The 26,421-nt window shown below is 38.3% G+C and overlaps 1 protein-coding gene across 2 annotated transcripts in view; it reads right to left on the reverse strand.

Annotated features, from left to right (window-relative positions):
• Positions 1 to 26,421, reverse strand: part of OPHN1 (oligophrenin 1) — a 333,832-nt gene that overhangs the window by 5,824 nt on the left and 301,587 nt on the right. The window contains exons 21-23 of one of the 2 annotated variants that reach the window (XM_036411403.2): positions 22,196 to 22,510; positions 12,051 to 12,210; positions 7,923 to 7,973 (exon numbers count right to left, since the gene is read on the reverse strand). In XM_036411403.2, coding sequence (XP_036267296.1) covers positions 7,923 to 7,973; positions 12,051 to 12,210; positions 22,196 to 22,510 — 526 coding nt within the window. The remainder of the gene's footprint in view (positions 1 to 7,922; positions 7,974 to 12,050; positions 12,211 to 22,195; positions 22,511 to 26,421) is intronic. The other variant, XM_036411404.2, reaches the window with a different exon arrangement.

Genomic DNA, 26,421 nt, shown 5'->3' on the forward strand with positions numbered 1-26,421 from the left:
GGGGGGTTAGGAAAGTGATTAACCAGTAAAGATACATTTTAAAAAATGTGAGGGACAATACAGAAGGGATGGCTTCCCTATGTAAATGTTGAGTGAGAGAAACCTGTGGGTACTTAGGATGGTGGTTGATGACATACTGAAGAATAGGTGTATCTACTTTGGTCTTATCCATACTCTCAGCAATATGGAATCTGGGGGAAAATATTAAATCTAAGTTGCAGAGGCCTAGACATAAGATAAACAGAATGGCGCTCCAGCTTAAATTATCACCTTATATTATAGTTGGTTCAAGACTTCCCTGAACACTAGTTGACAAAGCCCTGGAAATAGTAACCAATCTTTCCATGGTGTCAACACTTGTTTGGCTATAGTTTCCATATGGGTAGTCAGTCTGCCTTAAAGAATCTATTGGACTTTGTTCATTCATCTTATATATTACTTCTCAATGTTTTGGTTCTCTGTCCAAGGCTATAGGTCAATCTCTCACATTTTTTGGTGTATTTCTATTTATCTTTTAAGCCCCAGATCAGATATCACCTCTTATAAAAAGCTTTCCTTCAGATGTTCAGTTTATTATGCTAATTTTTAGCCTATTTCATTCTATTTCCTTGGTATTTTTTATCATATGGTTTATTTTAGGAAGGGAGAAATAACCACCAGAAAGTAGAAAGTAGCCCTGTTCATATGTGGGTACTTTATTGACAGTATTAATCCCCACTCTTCTCTCTCCTCTTCCCTCCTTTCCCCTTCCTCCCTCCTTTTTTATTTATCTCTCCTACTTTTCTCTTTATCTGTTTTTCTTCCCCCCCCCTCAAAATAGACATTTGATTAGGCCTGCTTAAAAATGTCCTAGGTAAAAACTTTATTTTCAATCTATCAGCAAAAGAAATCTGATATTTTGACCTTACTTTTATTTGTTATAATGGAATAAATGGAGTATTTGGCCTGGTCTAGGGTTTCCTATGATTACTGCTAAGCAGAACTAGGGTGACCTGCTGTGGAGAATCATGTCCTGGTGAGGATATGTTTGACTAGATGATGTCAAACCTACCTCGGTTCACTACTGATAAAGGCACATTTTTCTGTTTTTAACCACCTACAAGAGTTATACTTCTGTCATCCATCCAGCAACATAATTTGAACATTCTTATAAGCAACATGAAACAAATTCATAAGAGTCTCTGAGGCTATGCAATCATTTGTCCAGGTGTTCTAGTAAAAATGATCCCAAATGTCAGGTCTTGGACAGTCTGTATTAGTACTTGAAAAGAAGGAAGAAGTGAAAGGAATGAGGGAGGGAGGGAAGGAGGGAGGGAAGGAGGGAGGGAGGGAATGAGGGAGGGGAAGAGAGAGAGAGAGAGAGAGAGAGAGAAAGAGAGAGAGAGAGAGAGAGAGAGAGAGAGAGAGAGAGAGAGAGAGAGAGAGAGAGAGAGAGAGAGAAAAAAGATTCTCAGGCCCTATCTTAGAGATTTTGTTTTAGTGTGTCTAGGATAGAAGGCAGGATTCTTTGTTTTTCCTTGAAAATTTTCAAGGTGATTCATAAGTGCAGCTAGTATGAGAACAATAACCTAAGTAGAATGTTTAGCTTTGAAATTAGGGCTATGCTTTTCTAAGGCTGTTTATGTTAGAGTGTTGCACTCTATATATATTTTCCAGCTTCCCCTTAAGAATATAATAGGCATAAATAAGTAAACTAATAAAAAATAAAACCTACATTGAGTGCAAAGTTTTTATAATATTGCTTGGCATGTGCATATTGTGTGTGTGTGTGTGTGTGTGTGAGAGAGAGAGAGAGAGAGAGAGAGAGAGAGAGAGAGAGAGACAGAGAGAGAGACAGAGACAGAGAGAGAGACAGAGACAGAGAGAGAGGCAGAAGGAGTAAGGGATGGAAAGGCAGTCAGGAAGGCAAAGAGACAATGTACAGAGACAGATAAAGAAAGAAAGACATGAGGAAAGAGAGACAGAAAAACAGAGGGACAAAGACAAAAACAGATAAAAGTAAAAAACACAAAGAGAGACTGATAAAGACTGAGAATGACAGAGATACTGAAAGCAACATACCACAGTTCTTCCTCAGCACATGCCCATGCCCACCTATCAAGGTGCCTGAGCTGAACTGAACAGGAAATCATGAAGCTCGTTATTGGCCAAACTGAAGAGGAAGCTAATGATATAGAAACTGATGGGGATATAAAAGAATTTATACCTTAAGAGAAGATGTGCTGGGGAATAAAGCAATGACCAAAAGAAGCAATGCTCCTTACCTTATGAAGCATCACTACTAGTGGGACAAGTTTATGGGCAACAAATTTCCTCAATTTTCATTTGTCTGAGAAAGTCATTATTTCACCTTCACTTTTGAAAGTTACTTTTGGAGAGTGAGAACTATATAAACAGACACCCAGAGAAGAGAGATCATGGGAAAACACAGAATCAGCCAGCATATGAAAGAAAAACAGGCAACACAAGAAAAGGAAGTAAAAGCAATGGAGGATAGCAACCTGAGAAAGAATTCAGAAAAATGGTCATAAGGTGGCTGAAAAGAATGGAAGACAAATTACACAATATGTGTAAGACTAAGAGGAAATGAAGGCCGAAACCGGTTTGGCTCAGTGGTAGAGCGTCGGTCTGTGGACTGGGAGGTCCCAGGTTCGATTTCGGTCAGGGGCATGTACGTTGGTTGCAGGCACATCCCCAGTAGGGGGTGTGCAAGAGGCAGCTGGTCGATGTTTCTCTCTCATCGACGTTTCTAGCTATCTATCTCTCTCCCTTCCTCTCTGTGAAAAATCAATAAAATATATTTTTTTTTAAAAGAGGAAATGAAGAACAAAGAAAAAATGAAAGATGACATCACTGCTGTGAAGAACTCAATAGAAAGCATTAACAGTAGAATAGAAGAAACAGAGGACTGCATCAGTGAGCTAGAAGACAAGGTAGGAAAAAAATACCCAAGGAATGCAGCATCCAGAAAACAAAGCAAAACATACACAAAAAATGGGAGAAGTCTAACAAAACTTTGGGACAATACCAAAAGAAACAACAGCCACATAATAGGGATGCCAGAAGAAGATGAAACTGAGTAAGGAATAGAAACCTGTTTGAAGAAATAATGACAGAAAACTTCCCTGATATAGGGAAGAAAAAACTCACACAAATCCAAGAAGCTCACAGAATCCTAAACAAAATGAACCCCAAAATATTGACACCAAGGAACATTATAATTAAGTTGACAAACACCAACGACAAAGTAAGAATATTAAAAGTGGCTAGAGAGAGACAGGAAGTTACCCTATTAGACTAGCAACTGATTTCTCAACAGAAACGTATCAGGCCAGAAGGAAATGAAAAGAAATATACAAAGTCATGCAAAGGAAGGGTCTGAATTCAAGAATACTGTAACCAGCAAGGCCATTAATCAAAATTGAGGGTGAAATCAGGATTTTCAAAGTAAAAAAAAAGGACTAAAGGAGTTTATTACCACCAAACCAGCAATGCAAGAAATGTTAAAGGGTCTGCTGTAAAAAGAAGAAGAAGAAGTAGGAAGAGAAGAAGGAACATAGGGGCAAATATTATTAATGGTGACAAACATGTACCTATCAATAATAACTTTAAATGTAAATGGATTAATAAAAAGACGTAGGGTAACTGAGGCATACAAAAACATGACCCATATACCTGCTTTCTATAGGAAATCTTTCTCAGGAAAAAAGACGCACACAGACTGATGGTGAAGGGATGGAAAAAGGTTTTTCAGGTGAATGGAAATGAAAGAAAACAAAAAAGCTGGGGTTGCAATACTTATATCTGACAAATTAAATCTCAAAGTGAAGGACATAACAAAAGATAAATAAAAAGGCCATTTCATAATACTAAATGGAGCAATCCAACAAGAAGAAATAACTCTGGTAAAATTAAATGCACCCAACACTGGAGCACCAAAATACATTAAAAAAAAAAAAAAAACACAAAACTTCTGGAGGATATCAAGGAAGAGATTGACAGCAATACAATCATAGTAGGGGACTTTAATACCCAACTATCACCATTGGACAAATCCTCTAAACAAAAAATCAGCAAAGAAACATCAATCATAAATGACTCATTAGATCAAATGGAATTGTCACAGAATATACATTCTTCTCAAGTGTACCTGGGTCATTTTCAAAGATAGACCATATATTGGGTCACAGGCAAAGTTTCTTCAAATTCAAGAAGACAGAGTTTATATCAAGCATCTTCTCAGATCACAGTGGCATAAAACTAGAAATTAGCTATAATAAAAGAAATCCAAGAAAATTAAACACCTGAAGGTTAAATAACATGCTATTAAACAATGACTGGGTTACCACAGATATCAAATAAGAAACAAAACATCATGACAACAAATGACAATGAAAACACAGCAATTTAAAATCTATGGAACACAGAGAAAGCAGTCTTGAGAGGGAAGTTCATAGCTCTATAAGCCTATTGCAAAAACAAGAAACAATGGTAATAAATTACCTAATCCTACAACTCAAAGAGTTAGAAAGAGAGCAACAAGAAATTCCCAGTATAAGCAGAAGGAAGGAAATAATAAAGATCAGAGCAGAGAAAAACAACATACAGACCAAAGTAAACAACATAAAAGATTAACAAAACCAAGAGCTGGTTCTTTGAAAGAATATACAAGACTGATGAACCTCTAGCCAGGTTCACCAAGAAGCACAGAGAGAGATTACCCAAATAAAACAAATCAGAAATAAAAGAGGAGAAATAACAGCAGACCCCACAGAAATACAAAGGATTATTACAAAATGCTATGAACAACTCTATTCCAACAAACTAAACAACCTGGAAGAAATCGCATATTCCTAGAAAAATACAAATTTCCAAAAATCATCCAGGAAGAATCTGAAAATATCAATAGGCTGATAACCATGGAACAAATTGAAGCAGTCATCAAAAAGCTTCCAACAAACAAAAGCCTGGGGCCAGACTGCTTCACAAGGGAGTTTTATCAAATATTCAAGAAAGAACTAAAATTTATCCTCCTCAGACTATTAAAAAAAAAATTCAAGAGGAAAGAACATTCCAAGCTCCTTCCATGAAGCCAGCATCACCCTAATACCAAAACTAAATAAAGACAACACAATGAAAGAGAAGTACAGGCTAATATCCCTCATGAACATAGTTGTCAAAATCCTCAACAAAATTCTAGCAAATCAGATCCAGCAGTACATCAGAAAGATCATACACTGACCAAGTAGGATTTATCCTCGATATTCAAGGATGGTATAATATTCGCAAATCAATAAATGTGATATATCACATAAATAAATTGAGAAATAAAAATCACATAGTCATATCAATTGATGCAGAAAAAGCATTTTACAAAATCCAACACCCTGTCTTGATAAAAACCCTCAGCAAGGTGGGAATAGAAGGATCATACCTCAACATAATAAAAGATAAATATAACAAACCCACAGCCAACATCATACTCAATGGGCAAAAACTAAAACCATTTCCCCTAAGAACAGGAACAAGACAGGATCATATCTCAACATAATAAAACTCTCTCCATTCCTGTTTGACATAGTACTGGAAGTACTAGCTATTGTGATTACATAAGAAGAAGAAAAAAAAGGCATCCAAATTGGAAAAGAAGAAGTAAAGCTCTCCTTATTCACAGATGACATGATATTGTACATAAAAAGCCCTAAAGACTCCATCAAAAAATTATTACACTTAGTAAATGAATTAGGCAATGAAACATGATTCAAAATTAATGCCAAGAAATCAATGGCATTTATATACACCAATTGTGAACTTACAGAACGATTGACTAAGAAAGCAATCCCATTTACCATTGTACCAAAAGAACTAAGTTATCTTGGAATAAATTTAACTAAGGAGGTAAAAGACCTATAGGTGGAAAACTACAGTATACCAAAAAAAGAGATAGAGGAAGACATAAACAAATGGAAGAACATATCATGTTCATGGATTAGTAAAGTCAACATCATTAAAATGTCCATACTACCCAAAGCAATCTATAGATTCAATGCACTCCCCATTAAAATACCAATAGCATATTTCACAACCTAGAAAGTACTCTCCAAAAATTCATCTGGAATAAAAATAAGACCCTGAATAGCAGCAGCAATCCTGAGAAAGAAGAACAAAGTAGGTGGGATCTTAATACCAGATTTCAAGCTGTATTACAAAGCCACTATTCTCAAAACATCCTGGTACTTGCACAAGAACAGACATACAGAACAATAGAATATAATAGAGAACACAGAAATTGACCCAAACCACTCTGCTCAATTAGTATTAGACAAAGGATACATGAACATACAATGGAGTCAAGACAGTCCCTTCAATAAATGGTGTTGGGAAAATTGGACAGATACATGCAAAAAAATGAAACTAGACCACCAACTTGCACCATACACAAAAATAAACTTAAAATGGATAAAGATTTATACATATGACAGGAAAGCATAAAAATAATAGAGGAATCCACAGGCAGCAATGTCTCAGACATATACCAAAGCAATTTCTTCAATGATACCATTTCTAGGGCAATGGAAACTAAAGAGAAAATAAACAAATGGGACTCCATCAAAATAAAAAGCTTTTTTATAGCAAAAGAAACCATCAACAAAACAACAAGAAAGCCCACTGCATGGGAGAACATATTTGCCAATGTTATCACTGTAAAGGTTTAATCTCCAACATTTACAGGAACTCATACAACTTAACAAAAGGAGGATAAACAATCCAATAAAAAAAAATAGGCAACAGACCTAAATAGATACTTTTTGAAAGAAGACAGAAGGAAGGCCAAGAGACATATAAAAACATGCTCAAAGTCTCTAATCATCTGAGAGATGCAAATCAAAACAACAATGCGGTACCATCTCACACCTGTCAGAAGGGCAATCATCAACAAATCAACAAAGGGCAAGTGCTGGCAAGGATACTGAGAAAAAGGGACCTTTGTGCACTGCTTGTGGGAATGCAGACTGGTGAAGCCACTGTGGAGAACAGTATGGAGTTTCCTCAAAAATGGAACTCCCATTTGCTCCAGTCATCACACCTCTAATATATCCCAAGGAACTAGAAACACCAATCAGAAAAGATATATTCACCTCTATGTTTATATCAGCAAAATTTACCATAGCTAAGATTTGGAAACATTCTAAATGCTTATCAGCAGATGAATGGATTAGAAAACTAAGGTACATCTACAGAATGGGATACTACGTTGCTATAAAAAAGAAGGAATTCTTACCATTTGCAGCAGCATGGATGGAACTGGAGAGCATTATGCTAAGTGAAATAAGCCAGGCAATGAAAGAAAAATACCACATGACCTCACTCATTTATGAATAATAAAGAACATTATAACTTGATGAATGAAAAGATAGATACAGAGGCAGTGAAGCATCGAACAGACTGTCAAATTACAGCGGGGAGCCTAGGGAGTGTTGGGAAGGTGTGGAAAGAGATCAACCAAAGGACTTGTATGTATGCATATAAGCACAACTAATGGACAGAAGACACTGGGGTGGGGGAAGTTGGGATGAGGGCATGTCCCACGGGTTAGGGGATGCTGGGAGAAGGTCAGTGGGGGGGGGGGGGATGGAGATATATGTACTAATATTTGTGATACTTTAAACAATGAAAATAAAATTTTAAAAAAGGAAAGAAACAGTACATGAGAGACAAATAGAGTGACAAAAGTTAGAGGGGAAAAAGATTAAAATACAGGGTGACAGATGGAGACAGAGTTGTGGGAAAGAAAGGGACAAATAGAGAGACAGAGACAAAAATAAAGAGAAACAGAAAAAGAGAATATAAAGAGCAAAGAGATATTTATGATACAATCATTAAAAAGTTATTTTGTTTTTCTTCAGTCACCTGTTTCTTACCTTCCTGTTTTCCGAGATGCTGTTTCAAAGAACCTGGTCCTGGAAGCCACCCTGTAAACAGAAGCCAACCAAGTCCCATGAATTGCTTTTGAATTTGTATGAGAACTAATTGCCAATGGAAGAACAAGAAAATATGAACCAGATGGGCCATCAATGCCAGGGTCTGCTTTACCTTATAAAGAACCTGGGTCTGATGAAAAACCTAAGTATCAGAATGTGAAATAGTTCAGAGATAATACCAGTAGGCACTCTCAAGGCTATGGTTGATATATTTTGCTACCTGTTGGTTGAGAATGTTCTAAGCATGTTGCCCATTCAGGCTATTCTTGGAAGAAATAAGTGAAACAAGTCCTAAGTTGCAAAGCATAATGTTTGGCATTGTGTAAATATACTTAGCTAATTAGTCAAAATGGCGAAAGCTTTAAAAAAATTGGTTCCATGCCATGGCTGGTGTGGCTTGGTTGGTTGAGCTTTGTGCTGCAATGACGGCCACCAGTTTGACTCCTTGTCAGGGCATATGACCAGGTTGTGGGTTCAATCCCCAATAGGGGTGTGCAGGAGGCAGCTGATTGATGTTTCTCTCACATCAATGCTTCTCTCTCTTTTTCTCTCCCTTCTCCTCTGTCTAAAATCAATAAAAATCTATTAAAAATAAATAAATAAGATGAAAATTGCCTCATTTTATAATTACGGAAAACAAGAGAGACAAAAACAGAAACACCAGGAGGAAATATGCTGAGAGGGTTATCAGACAATGACTGAGGAGAGGCCAGCCAGTTTGGCTGTGGCAGCTTTACCTCTGGCTCCTTTGTTTGCAGCCCAGCCTCAGGAAATGTGTGGGACATCAACTCAGCTCATACCTTGCAAGAGGTTCTCTGGAGAAGCTGAGTCATTTTGAAAGATTTTTAAAAAGTCATACCTTGCTTAGAAAAAAAAAAAGCCTATAGAGAACCTAGAAATTGACCCAAAACACTATGCTCAATTAATATTTGACAAAGGAGGCAAGAACATACAGTGGAGTCAAGACAGTCCCTTCAATAAATGGTGTTGGAAAAATTGGACAAATACATGCAAAAAAAAGTAAACAACCAACTTGCACCATACACAAAAATAAACTCAAAATGGATAAAGAATTAATTATAAGATGGGAAACCATAAAAATATTAGAGGAATCCATAGGCAGCAAAATTTCAGACATATGCCGAAGCAATTTCTTCACTGATACCACTTCTAGGGCAATGGAAACTGAAGAGAAAATAAACAAATGGGACTACATAAAAATAAAAAGCTTTTGTACAGCAAAAGAAACCATCAACAAAACAACAGGAAAGCCCACTGCATGGAGAACATATTTGCCAATAAGGGTTGAATCTCCAACATTTATAAGTAACTCATACAACTTAACAAAAGGAAGATAAACAACCCAACCAAAAAATGGGCAATGGTCTGACCTATCAGACTGGACCTCAAAGGGAGGGTAGGGATAAAAGGGAGAGATCAACCAAAGGACTTATGTGAACACATATGAGCCTAACTAGTGGTCAAGGACAATAGGGGGGTGGGGGCATGAATCGGGGAGAGGGATATTGGAATAGGGGGTTGAGGACAAATATGTGATACCTTAATCAATAAAGAAATTGATTTTAAAAAACAAAGAGAAACAGAGGAGCCTTTAAAAAAAAAAAAAAGGGCAACAAATCTAACTAGATACATTTTGAAAGAAGACATAAGGAAGGCCAAGTGACACATGAAAACATGCTCAGAATCTCTAATCATCTGAGAGATTCAAATCAAAATGACAATGTGGTACCATCTCACACCTGTCAGAATGGCTATCATCAACAAATCAACAAATGACAAGTGCTGGTGAAGAGGTGGAGAAAAAGGGATCTTCGTGCACTGCTGATGGGAATGCAGACTTGGAGAACAGTATGGAGTTTCCTCAAAAAATTAAAAATGGAACTCTCATTTGACTCAGTGATCCCACTTCTATGAATATATCCCTAGAAACTAGAAACACCAATCAGAAAGGATATATGCACCCCTATGTTCATAGCAGCACAATTCACCATAGCTTAGATTTGGAAACAGCCTAAGTGCTCATCAGCAGATGAGTGGATTAAAAAACTGTGGTATAGCCGAAACCAGTTTGGCTCAGAGGATAGAGTGTTGGCCTGGGGACTGAAAGGTCCCAGGTTCAATTCCGGTCAAGGGCATGTACCTTGGTTGCAGGCACATCCCCAGTAGGGGGTGTGCAAGAGGCAGGTGATTGATGATTCTCTCTCATCGATGTTTCTAACTCCCTATCCCTCTCTATTCCTCTCTGTAAAAAATCAATAAAATATATTTTAAAAAATAATTAAAATAAAATAAAATAAAAAACTGGTACATCTACACAATGGAATACTATGCTCCAGTAAAAAAGAAGGAATTCTTACCATTTGCAACAGCATGGATGGAACTGGAGAACATTATGGTAAGTGAAATAAGTCAGTCAAAGCAAGATAAATATCACATGATCTCACTCATTTGTAGATTATAATGAACAACATAAACTGATGAACAAAAACATATTCAGAGACAGAGAAGCATTGATCAGACTGTCAAACCTCAGAGGGAAGGTAGGGGAGGGTAGGAGTAAAGGGGAGAATTCAACCAAAGCACTTGTATGCATGCATATAAGCCTAACCAATGGACACAGACACCAGGGGAGGGGTGAGGCCTTGAGTTGGGGGAGGGGGGACAATGGGAGGATAAAGACACATATGTAGTAATACCTTATTCAATAAAGAAAAATAAAATAAAATATTTCAGGAAAAAATATAATCTATACTAATAAATGAGTAATATGCTAATAAGACTGGACATCTTTCACTTGTTCTTCTGGACAATACCACGGTGGCAAGGGCTGAGGCAGAGGCAATTAGAGGTGATCAGGCCAGCAGGGGAGAGCAGTTAGGGGCGATTAGGCCAGCAGGGGTGGGCAATTAGAGGTAATTAAGCTGGCAGGGGAGGGCAGTTAGGGGTGATCAGGCAGGCAGGGGAGAGCAGTTACGGGTATCAGGCAGGGAGTCAGAGGGGTTAGGGCGATCAGGCAGGCAGGCTGGTGAGTGGTTCGGAGCCAGTGGTCCTGGATTGCAAGAAGGATGTCTGTCTGCCAGTTTATGCCTGATCCCACAAGGATCTCTGTGGGATGGAGCCTAAATCAGCAGTTGGACATCCCCTGAGGGGTCCTGGATTGCGAGAGAGTGCAGGCCAGCCTGAGGGACCTCCCTCCTGTTAATTATTTCATGTACCAGGCCTAGTAATAATAGAAAGCCTCAAGGCACAAGTACAATGAATGAATCTGTTTATTAAATTACTTTTAAAACCAGTAGTAATAACAAAAACAAACAAACCAAAAAAAAGATAACTTCCAGAGCCAAGGGAGCATGAAAACAGAAGGTAATCTTACCACCCATCTGACATCAATATAGCTAGAAACAATGGTCTCCTATTACGCACTAAGGCCCAAGCTCGACAGCTTTGGGGAAATCTCTCAGCCCTCAGTGTAGAGTAGAACACTCTGAACAGAGTTGGTCTGTGCATTCCCCTAGGCCAGTGTTTCCCAAAGTGTGATACGCGTACCCTAGGGGTACGGGAAGAGTTTGGTGGGGATATGCACTGCACCGTGCTTAGCTGCGCCTAATTCTATGTTCTCATGAGTACGAGGGGTACTCAGCGTTACAAAAATTATAGAAGGAGTACATATATGTCAAAAGTTTGGGAAACACTGCCTAGACCATTAGTAGGCAAACTCATTAGTCAACAGAGCCAAATATCAACAGTACAATGATTGAAATTTCTTTAGAGAGCCAAATTTTTAAAACTTAAACTTCTTCTAACATCACTTCTTCAAAATAGACCTGCCCAGGCCGTGGTATTTTGTGGAAGAGCCACACTCAAGGGGGCAAAGACTCACATGTGGCTCGAGAGCCGCAGTTTGCCAACCATGGCCTTAGACTATGAAGTAAATAATGCCCAGGATTGTGTACTGTACACCCTTCAAAACCATAATAGTAATCCTGAAAGCCTTGCTGGTGGCCTAAGATTGGCCTTAGGTCAAAGATGAGGAATAATCCTACTTACACAGATGATGGGATTTCCCCTGCATTGCCAGCTACAATATCTGGCTTTGTTTTCTGGGGAGTAGCTGCCCAGAAGAAAGGATCTGGAGGTCTCACTGGGGGACGAATGATGGTTGGCTTTTCTCCTGGATGCAGCACTTTGCTGAAACTGTCAGAGTCTCCTAGAAGGGAAAACAATATAAAAAACCTTGATGGTTATCCAAATGTAAAACTACACAATATCAAAGCTATCTAGGCCATCTCCTTAGTGACCCATTTCTGTTTGGTCACTAACAACTCTGGATTTTTGTTTCTTTATAATTCTTCCAGCAGGTATACATTCAGAAAATCTATGTTTGAAAATCAGATCTGAAGTTTGTATTTTTGTGACCTAGAGTATTCACATCAATTTGCTGGTCTTATTAATTAAGACCAATAATATAGTATTTACAAAGATATTGATATATTTTAATTATGTACTAATATGTTTAGTACAGTGCCAGGCACAAAGTAGGTGCTTAGTCAATGTTTGATGATGAATTTCAATTTATTAAATTCATCATCATCAAAACTCAAGCTTTTTTCACTTAGGTCTTGACTATTGTAGCAGCCTCCTAAGTTGCCTTCCTGCCTGTCTCCAGTTTCCAAGTTAGTCAATAGAAAATACACATAATAATTTTACAGGATGTTTCTGTAAGTAGTATGGTGAAATGGATGAACTTACAAATTGGTGGTGGTACTGTACACCTTGCTTATTCTATCTTGCAATAGTGTGGATGAAATGCAAAATCATACATATGAGACATTTCATACTCAGTGACCTAATTGGTGCACTTTGGGGATAAGGTCCCTAGGAATTTAACCCTTCAAAAAGTAATTAAAACAACAACAACCCTTATGCACTGCTGGTGGGAATGCAGATTGATGCAGCCACTGTGGAAAACAGTATAAAGTTTCCTCAAAAAATTAAAAATGAAACTCTCATTTGACCCAGTAATCCCACTTCTAGGAATACAGAAACATCAATCAGAAAGAATATATGCACCCCTATGTTCATAGCAAAATAATTTACAATGGCTAAGATTTGGAAACAACCTAAGTTACAATCAGCAGATGGGTAGATTAAAAAACTGTGGTACATCTACACAATGGAATGCTATGCTGCAGTAAAAAAAAAAAAAGAAGGAATTCTTACCATTTGCAACAACATGGATGGAACTGAAGAGCATTATGGTTAAGAGAAATAAGCCAGTCAGAGAAAGATAAATATCACATGATCTCACTCATTTGTGGAATATAATGACCATAAACTGATTAACTAAAATAGATCCAAAGACACAGAATCATCAAACAGACTTTCGAGTCCCAGAGGAAAGGTAGGGGAGGATAAGAGGGGTGGGTAAGAGATCAACCAAAGGATTTGTATGCATGAATATAAGCATAACCAAAGGACACAGACAATAGGAGGGGGCTGGGACATGGGCTGGGCAGGGGAAGAGGCCAGGAGAAGTCAAAGGAGTGGGGGGAGAAGACATATGTAATACTTTCAACAATGAAGAATTTAAATAATATATATATTTAAATATATATTCCAATATATATTTATATTATGTAAGTAGTATGGTGAAATGGATGAACTTCCAATATATATATATATTGGAAGAATACATGTTTCTTAACGGCAAAAAGTCAGACCCAAACAAATGAGTCAATGCTTAGAAGCATTTAACCAAAACATATTATGTATGAACTGACAAGGACTTGGGCCAGATAAAAAAGTATATGCATGTAATATAAGTGAAAAGTGTCCACAAAAATAGTCATGGCCTAATGAACACAATATGGAAATAGACACATGCACAACTATGCAACTATGATATTCATTAAGTTTTCTTCTATAAACATTTTAAAGTAAACGTAAAAATATTAACTTTAATATTTTAATCCTATTATAAAATTTACCCTAAGCATTTTTATACCGTTTTTCTCCACCTTAAAGATCTTCTCAGTGAAAATTGAGGAAAAAACCAGGATGGTGGCATAAAAAACCTAAACTGCTGCATCGCACAACAATTTCAAAACTACAACTAAAAGACAGAATGGACATCATCCAGAACCACAGAAAAGCTGACTGAGTGGAAATTCTACAACCAGAAGGAAAGAGGAAAGCACACGGAGAATCAGAGGAGCTGCAAAGGAATGAGGTCTCCCAGCATAGACAGAGTGAATACACACAGCCTATTGGCCTGGAGATCAATTCCTCCCAGTGATACCAACAACGATCAAGACTTAACTACAACAAGGCTGTACACACAGTCCACAAAGGGGAGCACCAAGAGTGTCCACCTCAGGTGACTGGGGAGACTGACCCACTGGGCCATATAGGACACCTAGCACACAAAGCTACCCTTCCAACTCAGTGAAGCAGTGAAAATGCAGAGACAAAGTAACAGATCACAAATGAAAGAAATGGAGGAAAATAAACGACTGGATATAGAGTTCAAAACCACAATTGTAAGGTTTTTCAAGAATTTCCTAGAAAAGGCTGATAAATTTAGCCAGACCCTTGAGGATATGAAAAAGGACCAACTAGAAATTAAACATACACTGATCCAACAGAAGACTAAAGAAACACAACAATCAAGTCAAAGATTTGAAATACAAAGAAGCAAAAAACACTCAACTGGAAGAGCAAAAAGAAAAAAGAATCCGAAAATTTGAAGGTAGCATCGACCAGGAGGTCTCAGATTCTTAGAAAGAACAGACAGGTCTTACTTATTGTCTCCATTTTACAAAGAAGGAAGCTAGACTGTGTCTTACTGGGCATGCTATTCCCCTTAGCATCAAGCTAGGTACACTGAAGAAAAATGACCCAAATAATAATACAATAGTAATCTAATTTTTCTAACTTACTATATACCACTCAAAGCACTCTCCCAGAAGACTATTTGGTATTCACAATAAGCTTGGAAGGAAAGAACAGACGGATCTTACTTATTGTCTCCATTTTATAAAGAAGGAAACTGAACCCAGTTGATGTGGCTCAGTGGTAGAGCATCGACCTATGACCAGGTCTCAGTTTGATTCTTGGTCAGAGCACATGCTCGGTTGTGTGGTCCATCTCCAGTGTGGGGCATGCAGGAGGCAGCCAATTGATGATTCTCTCTCATCATTGTTGTTTCTCCCTCTCTCTCCACCTCCTCTCTGAAATCAATAAAAACATATTTTTTTAAAAAAGAAGGAAACTGAGGATTCGAAAGGTGAACTGACTCACCCATAATTACATAGGTAAGTGGTAGAGCGAGGATTGAAACCCCTATCTCCTGTATCTGCATCCACTGTTCTTCCCAGTGCCTGCTGTTTTATTATTATCTATATATAAAAAACTGTAATATGCTAATAGACCAAATGGTGGAACAACCAAACAACCAAACAACTGGTTGCTATGACTTGTGCTAACCAAAAAGGGGCACGCACGGAACATGGCAGGCATCAGCCATGGCAAGATGGTGGAGCAGGTGAGTGGTGGCTGCCAGCCCCGATTGCCCCTAAGGGCTTCTCCATCTCCTCTAGCCCCTGAGGGGTAATTGGGGCAGCAGCTGCTGCTGGCACCCACTGATGGCGCCAGTCCCACTTGCACCCACTACCAGCGCTGGCCCCAATTGCTCCATCTGTTAGTGAGTGTGAGCAGGGCTGGTGTAGGAGCAGCAGCAGCAGGATGGGAGCGGGGCTACAATGGGAGGGTCTGGGTAGGGGCACGGAGGAGGGGCTGAGACCCGGCCCTGTACCCACCTCAGCCTTGCACCCCACAAGGTGCATAAATTCATGCACTGGGCCCCTAGTTAGTAATAATAACAGTGGTAATGATAATAAAATATAACTGGTATAACTTTAGTTATCTTTTTACTGAACACCTGCTCTCTTCCAGATAGGATTCTTCTCTGTATTCACAAAAGGCCCAAGTAAATTGCTTAGCATGCAACTGATATTTAAAAAGTATTGAGTAAAGAAAAATATAGTTATGCCCATTAAAGGGATGATGAAAAAAGCTTTCCCTCTTTAAGTCCCCACTTGTGCTATCTGTGATACATACAAACAATGATATACTCATATTTCAGGGCTATTTTGAAACCTAAATAAAAATGTGTTCAATATGTTGGATATTGCTTTGAGAGCTTTTGTTCCCAGCCTTATGCTCTCATAAGAAATGTACACATATGATCTAACAGACTTCACCTCCAGAGGCTTAAAACTGAGTTGGAGAATGAAGTCACACTCAATGCAAATATGTGAAAAATGTAACTCTGCAACCACATTAGAGGGCCAAACTCAGGTGCCCAAAATAAGTAAGTAAAAGGAGAATTCCCTGGGGCAAAATTGTCAGAAGGCTCCATAGAAGGAATAGGATTTGAGCTGGACCTTGAGAGAGAGCTAAGAATCCTTCCTTGCCTCTTCCCCTCAACAATGGTCCTCCTCTTTCTGGATGTTTTTGGCATTGCCAGAGACAGGTTGAAGATGGAAAGAGTATATCTGAGCTCTTTTATAGCATCCATATTTGAGGCCATATTTCATAGGATCCAAAGTATGTAAGGTTATACTTCTATCATTTTCCATGCCTGTCATTTCCTGGGAAGATGTCACCCACCTACCCACTATCATTTTTTGAACTTCTATATATACCAGATGCCTTGTATATAAAATTTAATGAAACCTCACAAAAACCGTGTCTGCAATATAGGCATTCTCTCACAGTTGAGAAAACTGGCTCAAAGAAGTGAAGTTTATCTAACTAAAATTATATAGTTAGTAATTAGATTCTTATAAAAGCCAAGCAACTGCTGCCATTTTACTGAATACATATTATGTGCCAAGCACATAGATATTTCACTTTTACAGAAATCCTATGGACACAGTTATCTTCATTTTACAGATGAGAAAACTAAAGTTCACAGATCACAGAGATTATGGCATGTTCAGTGTCCCACACCTAGCATGAAGGAGGATTCAAAATCAAATCTGGGAGACTCTGCAGCCTAAGTTGTGTCCAAGACTCCACTAAGCTTTTGAGCCTATGGTCTTTCTACCAAACTGTAGTTCATAATAATTTATTTTCAACCTTAGTCCACAACCTGACTTTTACTACAATCTGACCTCCCTCTCCAACCCAATTTGTTCTCTCCCTTCCCATTCTCTGTCAAATGACTATAACCAAAAAAATCTTAGCATTCATAGATTTCTTAGGCTATCAATCTTCAACCTTAACTAACTTTCTTCTACCTTCTCTTATACCCATCTATACCCAACCTGAAGACACAGAGTAAAGGGAGATTGTTCCTTCATATAGATTCCTCCAGTTTTCTAGAATTATATCTTTCTTTCTATGACACTACCCATACTCAGCTATAAGTCTCATATCTTTTAGCCACTTATTATCCTTTTGGATCAATCTGAAGTTAGGCTTCAAGGAAGGCATAGAATGAAAAACAAACACAGTAGATAATTAAAGCATAATGAATCCAAACAAGAAAATTTGGATAATGGCCAACACAACCCATTATTGCAAGAGCAAGTCTATTACTAATACTTTTAGAGCAGATGCAAATGCCACTCATAAGATTAGTCACCCCAGTGACTAATCAATGGCCCTATGGCTGAGTAAGGCCTAACAAGCACTATTTCTCCAAGCCTAAGAGCATGCCATCACAATGCAGTCTTTTCCCTCCCTTAAGACAGAGGGAAAGAGCTAAGTAGGACCCCTAACCCACATGGCATAGGGTCCCAGTGTGGATATATTCCATACTTTTATCTCAGAACCTCACATAGAATGAAGGGCTTACTCCATGCTCCTACTGGAATTTTTTCTCACCCCCAATAGGAACATGGATCACACTGGGCTACAACTGACTGCTTACATGCCAGCCTCACCATGAACCTTGAGAGGCAGGGACCATAGACTTACATCTTCCTCTGTCCTATTGCATAACACTATGCCTGAATAAATAAACAAATACATGCAAGAATATGTCTTGCCCTTCCATTCTCCAAAGGAAACCCCAAAGTCCCAATGTAGAAGCTACATAAATACCCTTTCCAAAGCCAGGTCTGGAAACAGGTAGTAACATCAAAGGAAGGGAGGAAACTGGGCTTGTATAATTTTTCTCCCCCCAAATGAATGGTTCTTAGAAAACAGAAAAGGGAAGATAGCTCTAGCCACTTAAGAAATAAGAATGTGGTACTCCAATGGACATAGACACTAGGGGGGTGAGGGCATGAGTGGGGTGGTGGGGACCGTGGGGGGGGGGTAGGGAAACATATGCAATACCTTAATCAATAAAGAAAAATAGAATGTAGTACTCAAGAAGTCTGGGTTCAAGTCTTTTCTCTACATCTTACAAATTGGGTGGCTGGACAACTTATTTCAATTCTCTGAGTCTCTGTTTCTCCATCTATGAAATGGGGATACAAAGCCTACCTCATAGGACTATCACATGATTAGATATAACAGACATAGAGAAAGTATCCTGTTCCATGTCAGGAATAGAAAAGGACCCTTGGCAAAATTACATCAGCAAACAATATTGATCTTATTGTAAAGTTGACTTGCATGGAACAAAGTGATTTAGCATGCTCATTGTTTTTGCTATTTTTAATCACTGAGAAAAAATTTGGAGACTATCAAGTCCACTCAAATATTGGAACAATTCAAGGTAAGGGACAGGACAGTGACATAATTGGATCAATAAAGCAATGAGGCCTGTGCACTGACTTTCAGAATGATAGACAAAGCTTTGAACAACACAGGTGAAATAGAGTGACAATTCTAAGGTAGGCCTGCTGAGATGACAGCTCCCTCCCTCAGAAACTGCCATTCAAGCTGTTGTCTTATAGCTCAGAGTCACAGAACTTTTTGCAGCTTTGGCTTAATTGATATCTGTACTTATGCCTGGAATCTATCCCTGGAGTGGGAGCAAAACTGGGAGGAAGGGAGAAAGTAGGAGGTGGGAGTGAGCAAGGTCCAAAGAGGCAACACCAGAGGTTTGATTAATTTTCTATCAAGGCTAGAACTACTGCCTCAGTTATGTTTTCTGTAACCAAAGCTGGAGGCATGAAGCTTTGAAAAAAGCTGCGTCACAGTAGCCTTAGGCAGCAAGCAAAGCCAGGCAATGCTGTGGCAGAAATTTAAATAGTCTGGCTAACATTGCATAGTCAGGTCAGTACTTTCATTAACTGAAACCATTAGATCAGAGCAGTGACCACCAGCAGCGTGGGACAGGACTGTGAAGAAAGGGGAAGAGGAGAATGCAGCTGGGATTTAACTTTGCAGCAGCAGATGGTGAAAGCGGAACTGATAGGGAGGGCTAAGTTACTGTGTGTGCTGATATGATAGAATCTGGCTGACCTTAAGGGTTGGCGACAGGCAAGACAAACTTTACTGTGATGAACATAAGCTAAGTTACACAACTCTCTACCAGACTGATGTGAAGGTCAATATATGACTTATAAATTGAAGCAGATGTCTACATAGAAGTTTGGCCTTACTTGGCTACTTCCTAGAAGAGGCAAGTCTTACAGAGGGGAAAGGGCAAAGGGAGGGAAATAGTAACATATTTTGAATATTTACTTGTTATTCATTTTTAACCCTAGTAATAATTTTGTGGAGTGAGCTATTTTTTCTCATTTATAGGCATGGAAACTTAGGTGCAAAGAGGTTAAATAACTTAACTGTAATAATACAGATGCTTCAGTGTGTTGAGCCAAAGAATGCAGTCAGTTACTTAGTTACTGACTGTATTTCCACACCCCCCCCCCACACCACCCAAAGCATAGCTTTTACTGAATTGTGCCCTGAGACAATTTCATCAACCCATGCTGAGGCTGTTATATGCAACCATCCATGGGAGAAAATGCTTCTTAGAAACATTTTCTGTTCTCAAAAGCAGAAGAGTTGTGCTTTACTTGAATAACTGGGTTGTTGTTGTCACTTTAAGAACTTGGAATTATATAACCATCGAGGTTCCCCCCCCCCCTTTTTTTGTTTTCTCGAGAAAGTTTGGAGCCAAATGCTAAAGCAAGTGTATAAAGTTTCATGACAAACATTTTGTGTACTAACTCCAGTCTTTCCATCTTCCTACAATTATACCTTTTCACCCTCTTGGCCTTAACTTTCTTACCTATACTCTAGAATTTTTGGCTTTGCAGGCCACAAAGTCTCTGTTGCCACTACTCAATACTCATATAATTCTCATGTGTTATGACATACAATTTTTCTGTTGAGTTTTTATAACCATTTCAGGCCTTAGTTAGCTAAGCCCTGATATGAGCCTCAAGCATGCAGGGACTTTATATGTCTTATTCACTTTAACATCCTCAATACCTATTGTAGAATGGGGCCAGGCACACAATAAATAATCAATAAACATTTGTTTATTAAATAAATTATTCTTACTATTTTAAGTACTTATATTTTTCTATATTGTGAAATGCCTTAAATTGTTTTTGGAACAGGCCAAGGTATAAAACATAAGGCTCATTTTTAGAAGGTTATCAAAGTAAAAGAATCAGGGTTTGGATCTAAGCCTGGGTGCTATCAAAGTCCATATTCTTTCCATTATACCATACTGTTTTCATAGACTTATATTCTCCACATATTCCCGCTGGATTAGTCCCAATCTCCCTACTTGGGTCTTCATATGTTGTAGCCAATTAAATATGCAGAAGCCAGCCACATTGTGAATTTGTAATTTTTATTTATTTTATTCTTTTCAATTACCATTTATCCCCCTATACTCTCTTCCACCTCTATCCCCCCACAATCATCACACTATTGTCTATGTCCATGAATTCTTTCTCTTTTCTATTTTGCTCAATCCCTGCACTCCCTAACTCCCTTCGCCCTCTACCAGAGCTCTCTGCCTGTTCTTTATCTATTTTGCTTGTTAGTTCAGTTTGTTCATTAAATTCCACATAGGAGTAAAATCATATGGCACTTGTCTTTTTCTGACTGGCTTATTTAGCTTAGCATGATACTCTCCAGGTCCATCCATGCTGTTGCAAATGGTAAGAGTTCTTTCTTTTTTGCAGCTGTGTAGTATTCCACTGTGTAAATGTAGCACAGCTTTTTCTACCTGCTCATTTACTGATAGGCACTTGGGCTGTTTCCATGTCTTAGCTATTGTAAATAATGCTGTAATGAACATAGGGGTGCATATATTCTTTTGAATTAGTGTTTTGGGTTTCTTCAGATAAATTCCCAGAAGTGAAACTGCTGGGTGTTTTGCAGAAGTTGTGTCCCTTTGTCCTTATTTTTACAAAACTGGAGAGTAAGAATCTATAATAATAAATGTATAATATTCCAATTAGACTGGATGTCCTTTCAGACATCCTTCTGGATGAAGCCAGGACTGCAAGGGAAGTCCGGGTCCCAGGTGCCTGCTGGTGGCCACAGGGAAGCACGGATTCCAGGTGTTAGAAGGAAGCTGGTGCCAGCAGCTGGGGAAAGGAAGGCCTACTCTTGCACAGCTTTTGTGCATCAGGACTCTAGAAAGAAAATAATAGTTCACAGATTCAAAGCTTCTTATAAAAAGGTAAAGTGGTACTTGTGCCTTATTGAAAAAAAACAAAGGATTTGGTGCCTAGGAGACTTGGTAAGATTTAGAACACAGCTCTGCCAGTTAGTAGCCTTTGGCAAGTCACTTACCACTAGGAACCTCAGGTATCTAGTAGAAAAAAAACCAATAATAATAATACATTCTTCACAGTAAGGTTATGAGGATCATAAAGAGCATGTCAGTGCCTACTGCAATGCCAGGCACATAGCAAATACCTAATAAATGGCAACAGTAGCAATAATAATAATAATAATAATAATAAATATAATTATTATTAAATTACTCCACAAATAATGACTACCTTCTATGGGACAATTAGGCATTGTTCTAAGCACAGGGGATATAGAAGTAAATAAAATAAGTTAAAATTCCCTGCCCTCATGAAGCTTATATTCTAGCAATTACTGTGAATGATTTTTATGTTATTGTCTACCAAACCAATATTAATGGCAGTAAAATGGAACAGATTTCTACTTATATATCTCTAATTTCAGAAAGACCTGAAAGTGAAAAGTAGTTGGGTTCAATTTTGGTTCCCATGGGATTCCCAAGCACTTACCCTCCTTGTGATGAACTAGGGGCCGAGGAGCTGGTCTCTTTATGTGTAAAGAGGGGGCCTTGGTGGGCCCAGAGCCTGACACAGGTCCATTGGTGGCTTTGGTCCTTCCTTCATCGTGCAGCCTAGACACCAATTTCCCCATGTCCACCTCGGGGCAGGACTCCAATTTGCCATCTGAAGCAAGTCTGCTTGGGGACTTTCTCCCAGGATCAGGTTCCCCACTCTTCTGAATAGGCAGGTTGGGGTATTGTGGTGGTTTGGGGATTTCTATACTGCTGGTGATAGTACCATTGGGTGTTTGATGTTGAATTTTATCTAGGAAGAGTTGGTGCAAAGTGTAAGATTAATGATAATCTTTATCACCTTTTCATTGAATACATGCATACATGGTTTGAAAAATTGTACACATTTGCAAAGGAGCTATTATTATGGATTAAATCAATAATATCCTAAAAAATCAATCTCTGCCTGTCCCAATTCCTATGAAGTCACAAGTCACATCAGATAGGGAATCAAATTCAAGTTCTGAGTATAATTTTTCACCACTACAATTCACAATGAAACCACAATCTAACAAGATGCTTTATTTAAAAGGAATTTAAGAGTTGTCAATTATATATTCTATTAAATTTTTAAAAGAGACAGCATTTATTCCTTAACTAATTCTATTGACCTCAAATCTAATTTGTAAAGACCTCTCAGATTTCAAATTAATAAACTTAACAGAACTTAACTTCTTTCTCTATCTTCATAGAAAACAAAACCCAACTAGCTATTTTATGATCTAGCTTTTGTGATCTATATAATTTCCTGTGGCAGCTGAAAAATATAGGATTTTGTTCATGCTTTTTAGTTGCTCTGAGTCTTATTTACTTACAGATTTGAGACTGTAATGAGAACCAGGGATACTTTCTCTAGAAAAATTAATTTACATGAAGACATGCAAAATTTGGACAACTAATTTTAAGAAATTAATGTAGTCCTCTAAAATCACCTTCCTTAGTTACAGAGGACCTGTATCAGAGTATAGTGGTTAAGAACAGAGCTTCTGGTCAGTTAAACGAGACATGTCAAACAATTGTAATACATGCATCTTATTTGGATCCTGATTTTTTTAAATATTAAATATGAGAAAATGAGAATGTGAACATTAATTACATAGGTAGTAATCTAAAGAAATTACTGTTTTGTTTTTTCTTTTCTATTAGATATGATAATGCATTGTGATTTTGATTAAAAGGAATGCTAATCTTTTAGAGAGACATACTGAAACATTTATAAACAAAATGCCGTGATGTCATGATATCATGATGGGGCACTGAGTATGGTATAGATGAAACACAACTGGGTGTGTGGTGGTAAAAGTTAAAGCTGGGGGCCGAAACCGGTTTGGCTCAGTGGATGGAGCATTGGCCTGTGGACTGAAAGGTCCCAGGTTCGATTCCAGTCAGGGGCATGTGCCTTGGTTGTGGGCACATCCCCAGTGGGGGTTGTGCAGGAGGCAGCTGATGGATGATTCTCTCTCAATGATGTTTCTAACTCTCTATTCCTCTCTCTTCCTCTCTGTGTAAAATCAATGAAATATATATATTTTTTAAAGTTAAAGCTGGGGAATAGGTACATAGGGAGTAAGTTATACTTTTTTTCATCTTTTGTTTATGTTCGAAATGCTCCATAAAGAAAATGTTATAGAGGTATTGAACAGACTGTCAAACCTCAGAAGGAAGGCATGGGAGGGAAAGGAGGTGGGGTAAGAGATCAACCAAAGGATTTGTATCCATGTATATGAGCATGACCAATGGACATGGACAATAGGGGGTAGGGGCATGTGCTGGGAGATAGGAGCGGTCAGGGAGAGGTCAATGGAGGCGGGGAGACATATGTAAAACTTTCAACAATAAAGAATTTTTAAAAATAAAATAAAATGGCAGAGAATTAAAAAAAATTGAAAATAAAATAAAATGGCAGAGAATTAAAAAAAGAAATACAGGTTTAGAAATTAATAATAATAATAAATAATAATAATAATAAAAGAAATGCAGGCATTGGCCCTGGCTGGGTGGCTCAGTTGGTTAGAATACTAAAAGGTTGTGGGATCTATTCCCAGTAAGGGCACATACCTAAGTTGTGAGTTCAATTCCTGGTCAGGGCATGTACAAGAGACAACTGATCTCTCTCTCTCTCAATAAATCAATCAATCAATAATAATAACAATAAAAACACAACATATCCTCAGTAGAGAATTTAAAAAAGAAAGAAAGAAAGAAATGAAGGCTCTGGAGCTGGATGCCCAAAACTGATTCCTAGTTCTGTTTCTTACTAACTGTGCGATCTTAGGCAAGTTCATAATATCTCTCTACCTCAAATTTCTCCACAAAGAAATAGGAATAATAATCATTCCTACCTCTATGTTGCAGCAAGGCTTACATGGTATAGTAAATTTATTTCAGGGCCTTGTACATAATATAAACTCAATAAGTGTGAGTTAGTATTTATACTATTATACTCCAGGTAGGCAGTGAGGCAATGGATTCCATCTGGGAAGGAAGGGCGCTAAGTCTTGCTGCAAAGACTTTTCCAACCAGAGAGTTTTTTTTCTCCTTGGAACCTGTCACTAATCACTGCTGCCATTACCACAGGGGCCAAGAGGAGTTCATCTATAGTTCCCCTACTCTGGTCCAGGATAGATACATGATCCTACTTTCTTAACCCTAAAATAATTGCTATCAGACTAGAGCAACCAAATAAAAAATTAGCAGACTCATAAATATCAGTAGGGACATAAACACAGGACAGCCGTGTAACTAGATCATGTGCTTCCAGGACATGCCTTGTAGCAGAAGCCACCTTTAACATCTAGCACTTAGAAGTAACTGCAAGCACATTTACCCTCTCAAAACAATGATATAAATAGTGACATGAAATCCTTCCCCCATATGCTTTAGGCCCAACATCTCAGTTACTTGTTTCTTTCTGAATACTTTCTTCTTCTGGTGGAGGGACCTTAGAAAATTATACCCCTATTCTCCTTTAGGGGACACAAAAGGGGTGAGCTGTGCCTTACATGTCATAACAGTATCATCACCATCTCAATACAGTATAAGAGAATACAGTCTCATTAAGATATGCACCTACATAGCGTCACTTCCACATGGGAAGGATCTTTTCTTAGCTCACAGAAATAGGGGATGGAATGATAAGAGTGATGGGGACTTTGGAATTAGGCCCTTCTGCCAGGGTAACCATTTCCAAGTTCCTGATATGTTGAAAAGTAATGACAAAATGGCAATGATAATAGTGACAGTAATAATAATGGCAATACTAACAGATGGCATTATTTGAGCACTTTCTCTGTGCCAGGCTCTGTTGTAAATATTTTACATGGATTATCTTATGTAATTTCAAAACTAGTCTATAAAGTAATAAACTCCTTTTTAAAAATATTTTTTATTGATTTCAGAGAGGAATGGAGAGGGAGAGAGATAGAAACATCAACGATGAGAGAGAATCACTGATCGGCTGCCTCCTGCACACCCCCCACTGGGGATCGAGCCCACAACCAGGGCATGTGCCCTTTACTAGAATCAAACCCGGGACCTTTCAGTCCACAGGCCAATGTTCTATCCATTGAGCAAAAGACAGGGATAAAGTAGTAAACTCTTACTAGTCCCTTTTTACCGATGAGGAATCTAAGGCACTAAGAGGCTCATTGTTAAAAGACCAGTGTGGCAGAACTAATTGTCAAAGCTTGAAGTCTGTTTCCATAATCCACACTCCTTCTGAAGAGAGAAGTCATTGTTCCTTGAGATAATAAGAGTTCAATATCATCCCCTTTTCCTAATGAGACATCTGTTTTCAAAGAAAAACACACAGACCAGATTCAGAAACTGCAGAGTATTGGGAGTGAATCCTTATCCGACAGGGAGGCCTCTCTTCTATGTGTGAGAAAGTAGTGGGGAGAAGTTTTGAGAGATTGCACACTAGCCCAGCAAGATAAATACATCAATTATTAAAATATAAGCAGAATCACGAAAATAAGTGCTATGAGGAGGACAGTGCTAATTCTATCTGATGGGGTGGAGAAGATTTTGTAAAACAGGTCACATTTCAGCTGGCACTTGAAGAATTACAATAAGTGGGGATAAAGGAAAGGGGGATTTCAAACAGAACTTGGAGGCATAAAATATCATGGTTTGTCTAAGAAAATATAAAATTAAAAGTTCAAT

The sequence above is a fragment of the Pipistrellus kuhlii genome, unplaced genomic scaffold (assembly GCF_014108245.1).
Source record: "Pipistrellus kuhlii isolate mPipKuh1 unplaced genomic scaffold, mPipKuh1.p scaffold_m20_p_40, whole genome shotgun sequence".
In the NCBI taxonomy this organism is placed as follows: domain Eukaryota; kingdom Metazoa; phylum Chordata; class Mammalia; order Chiroptera; family Vespertilionidae; genus Pipistrellus; species Pipistrellus kuhlii.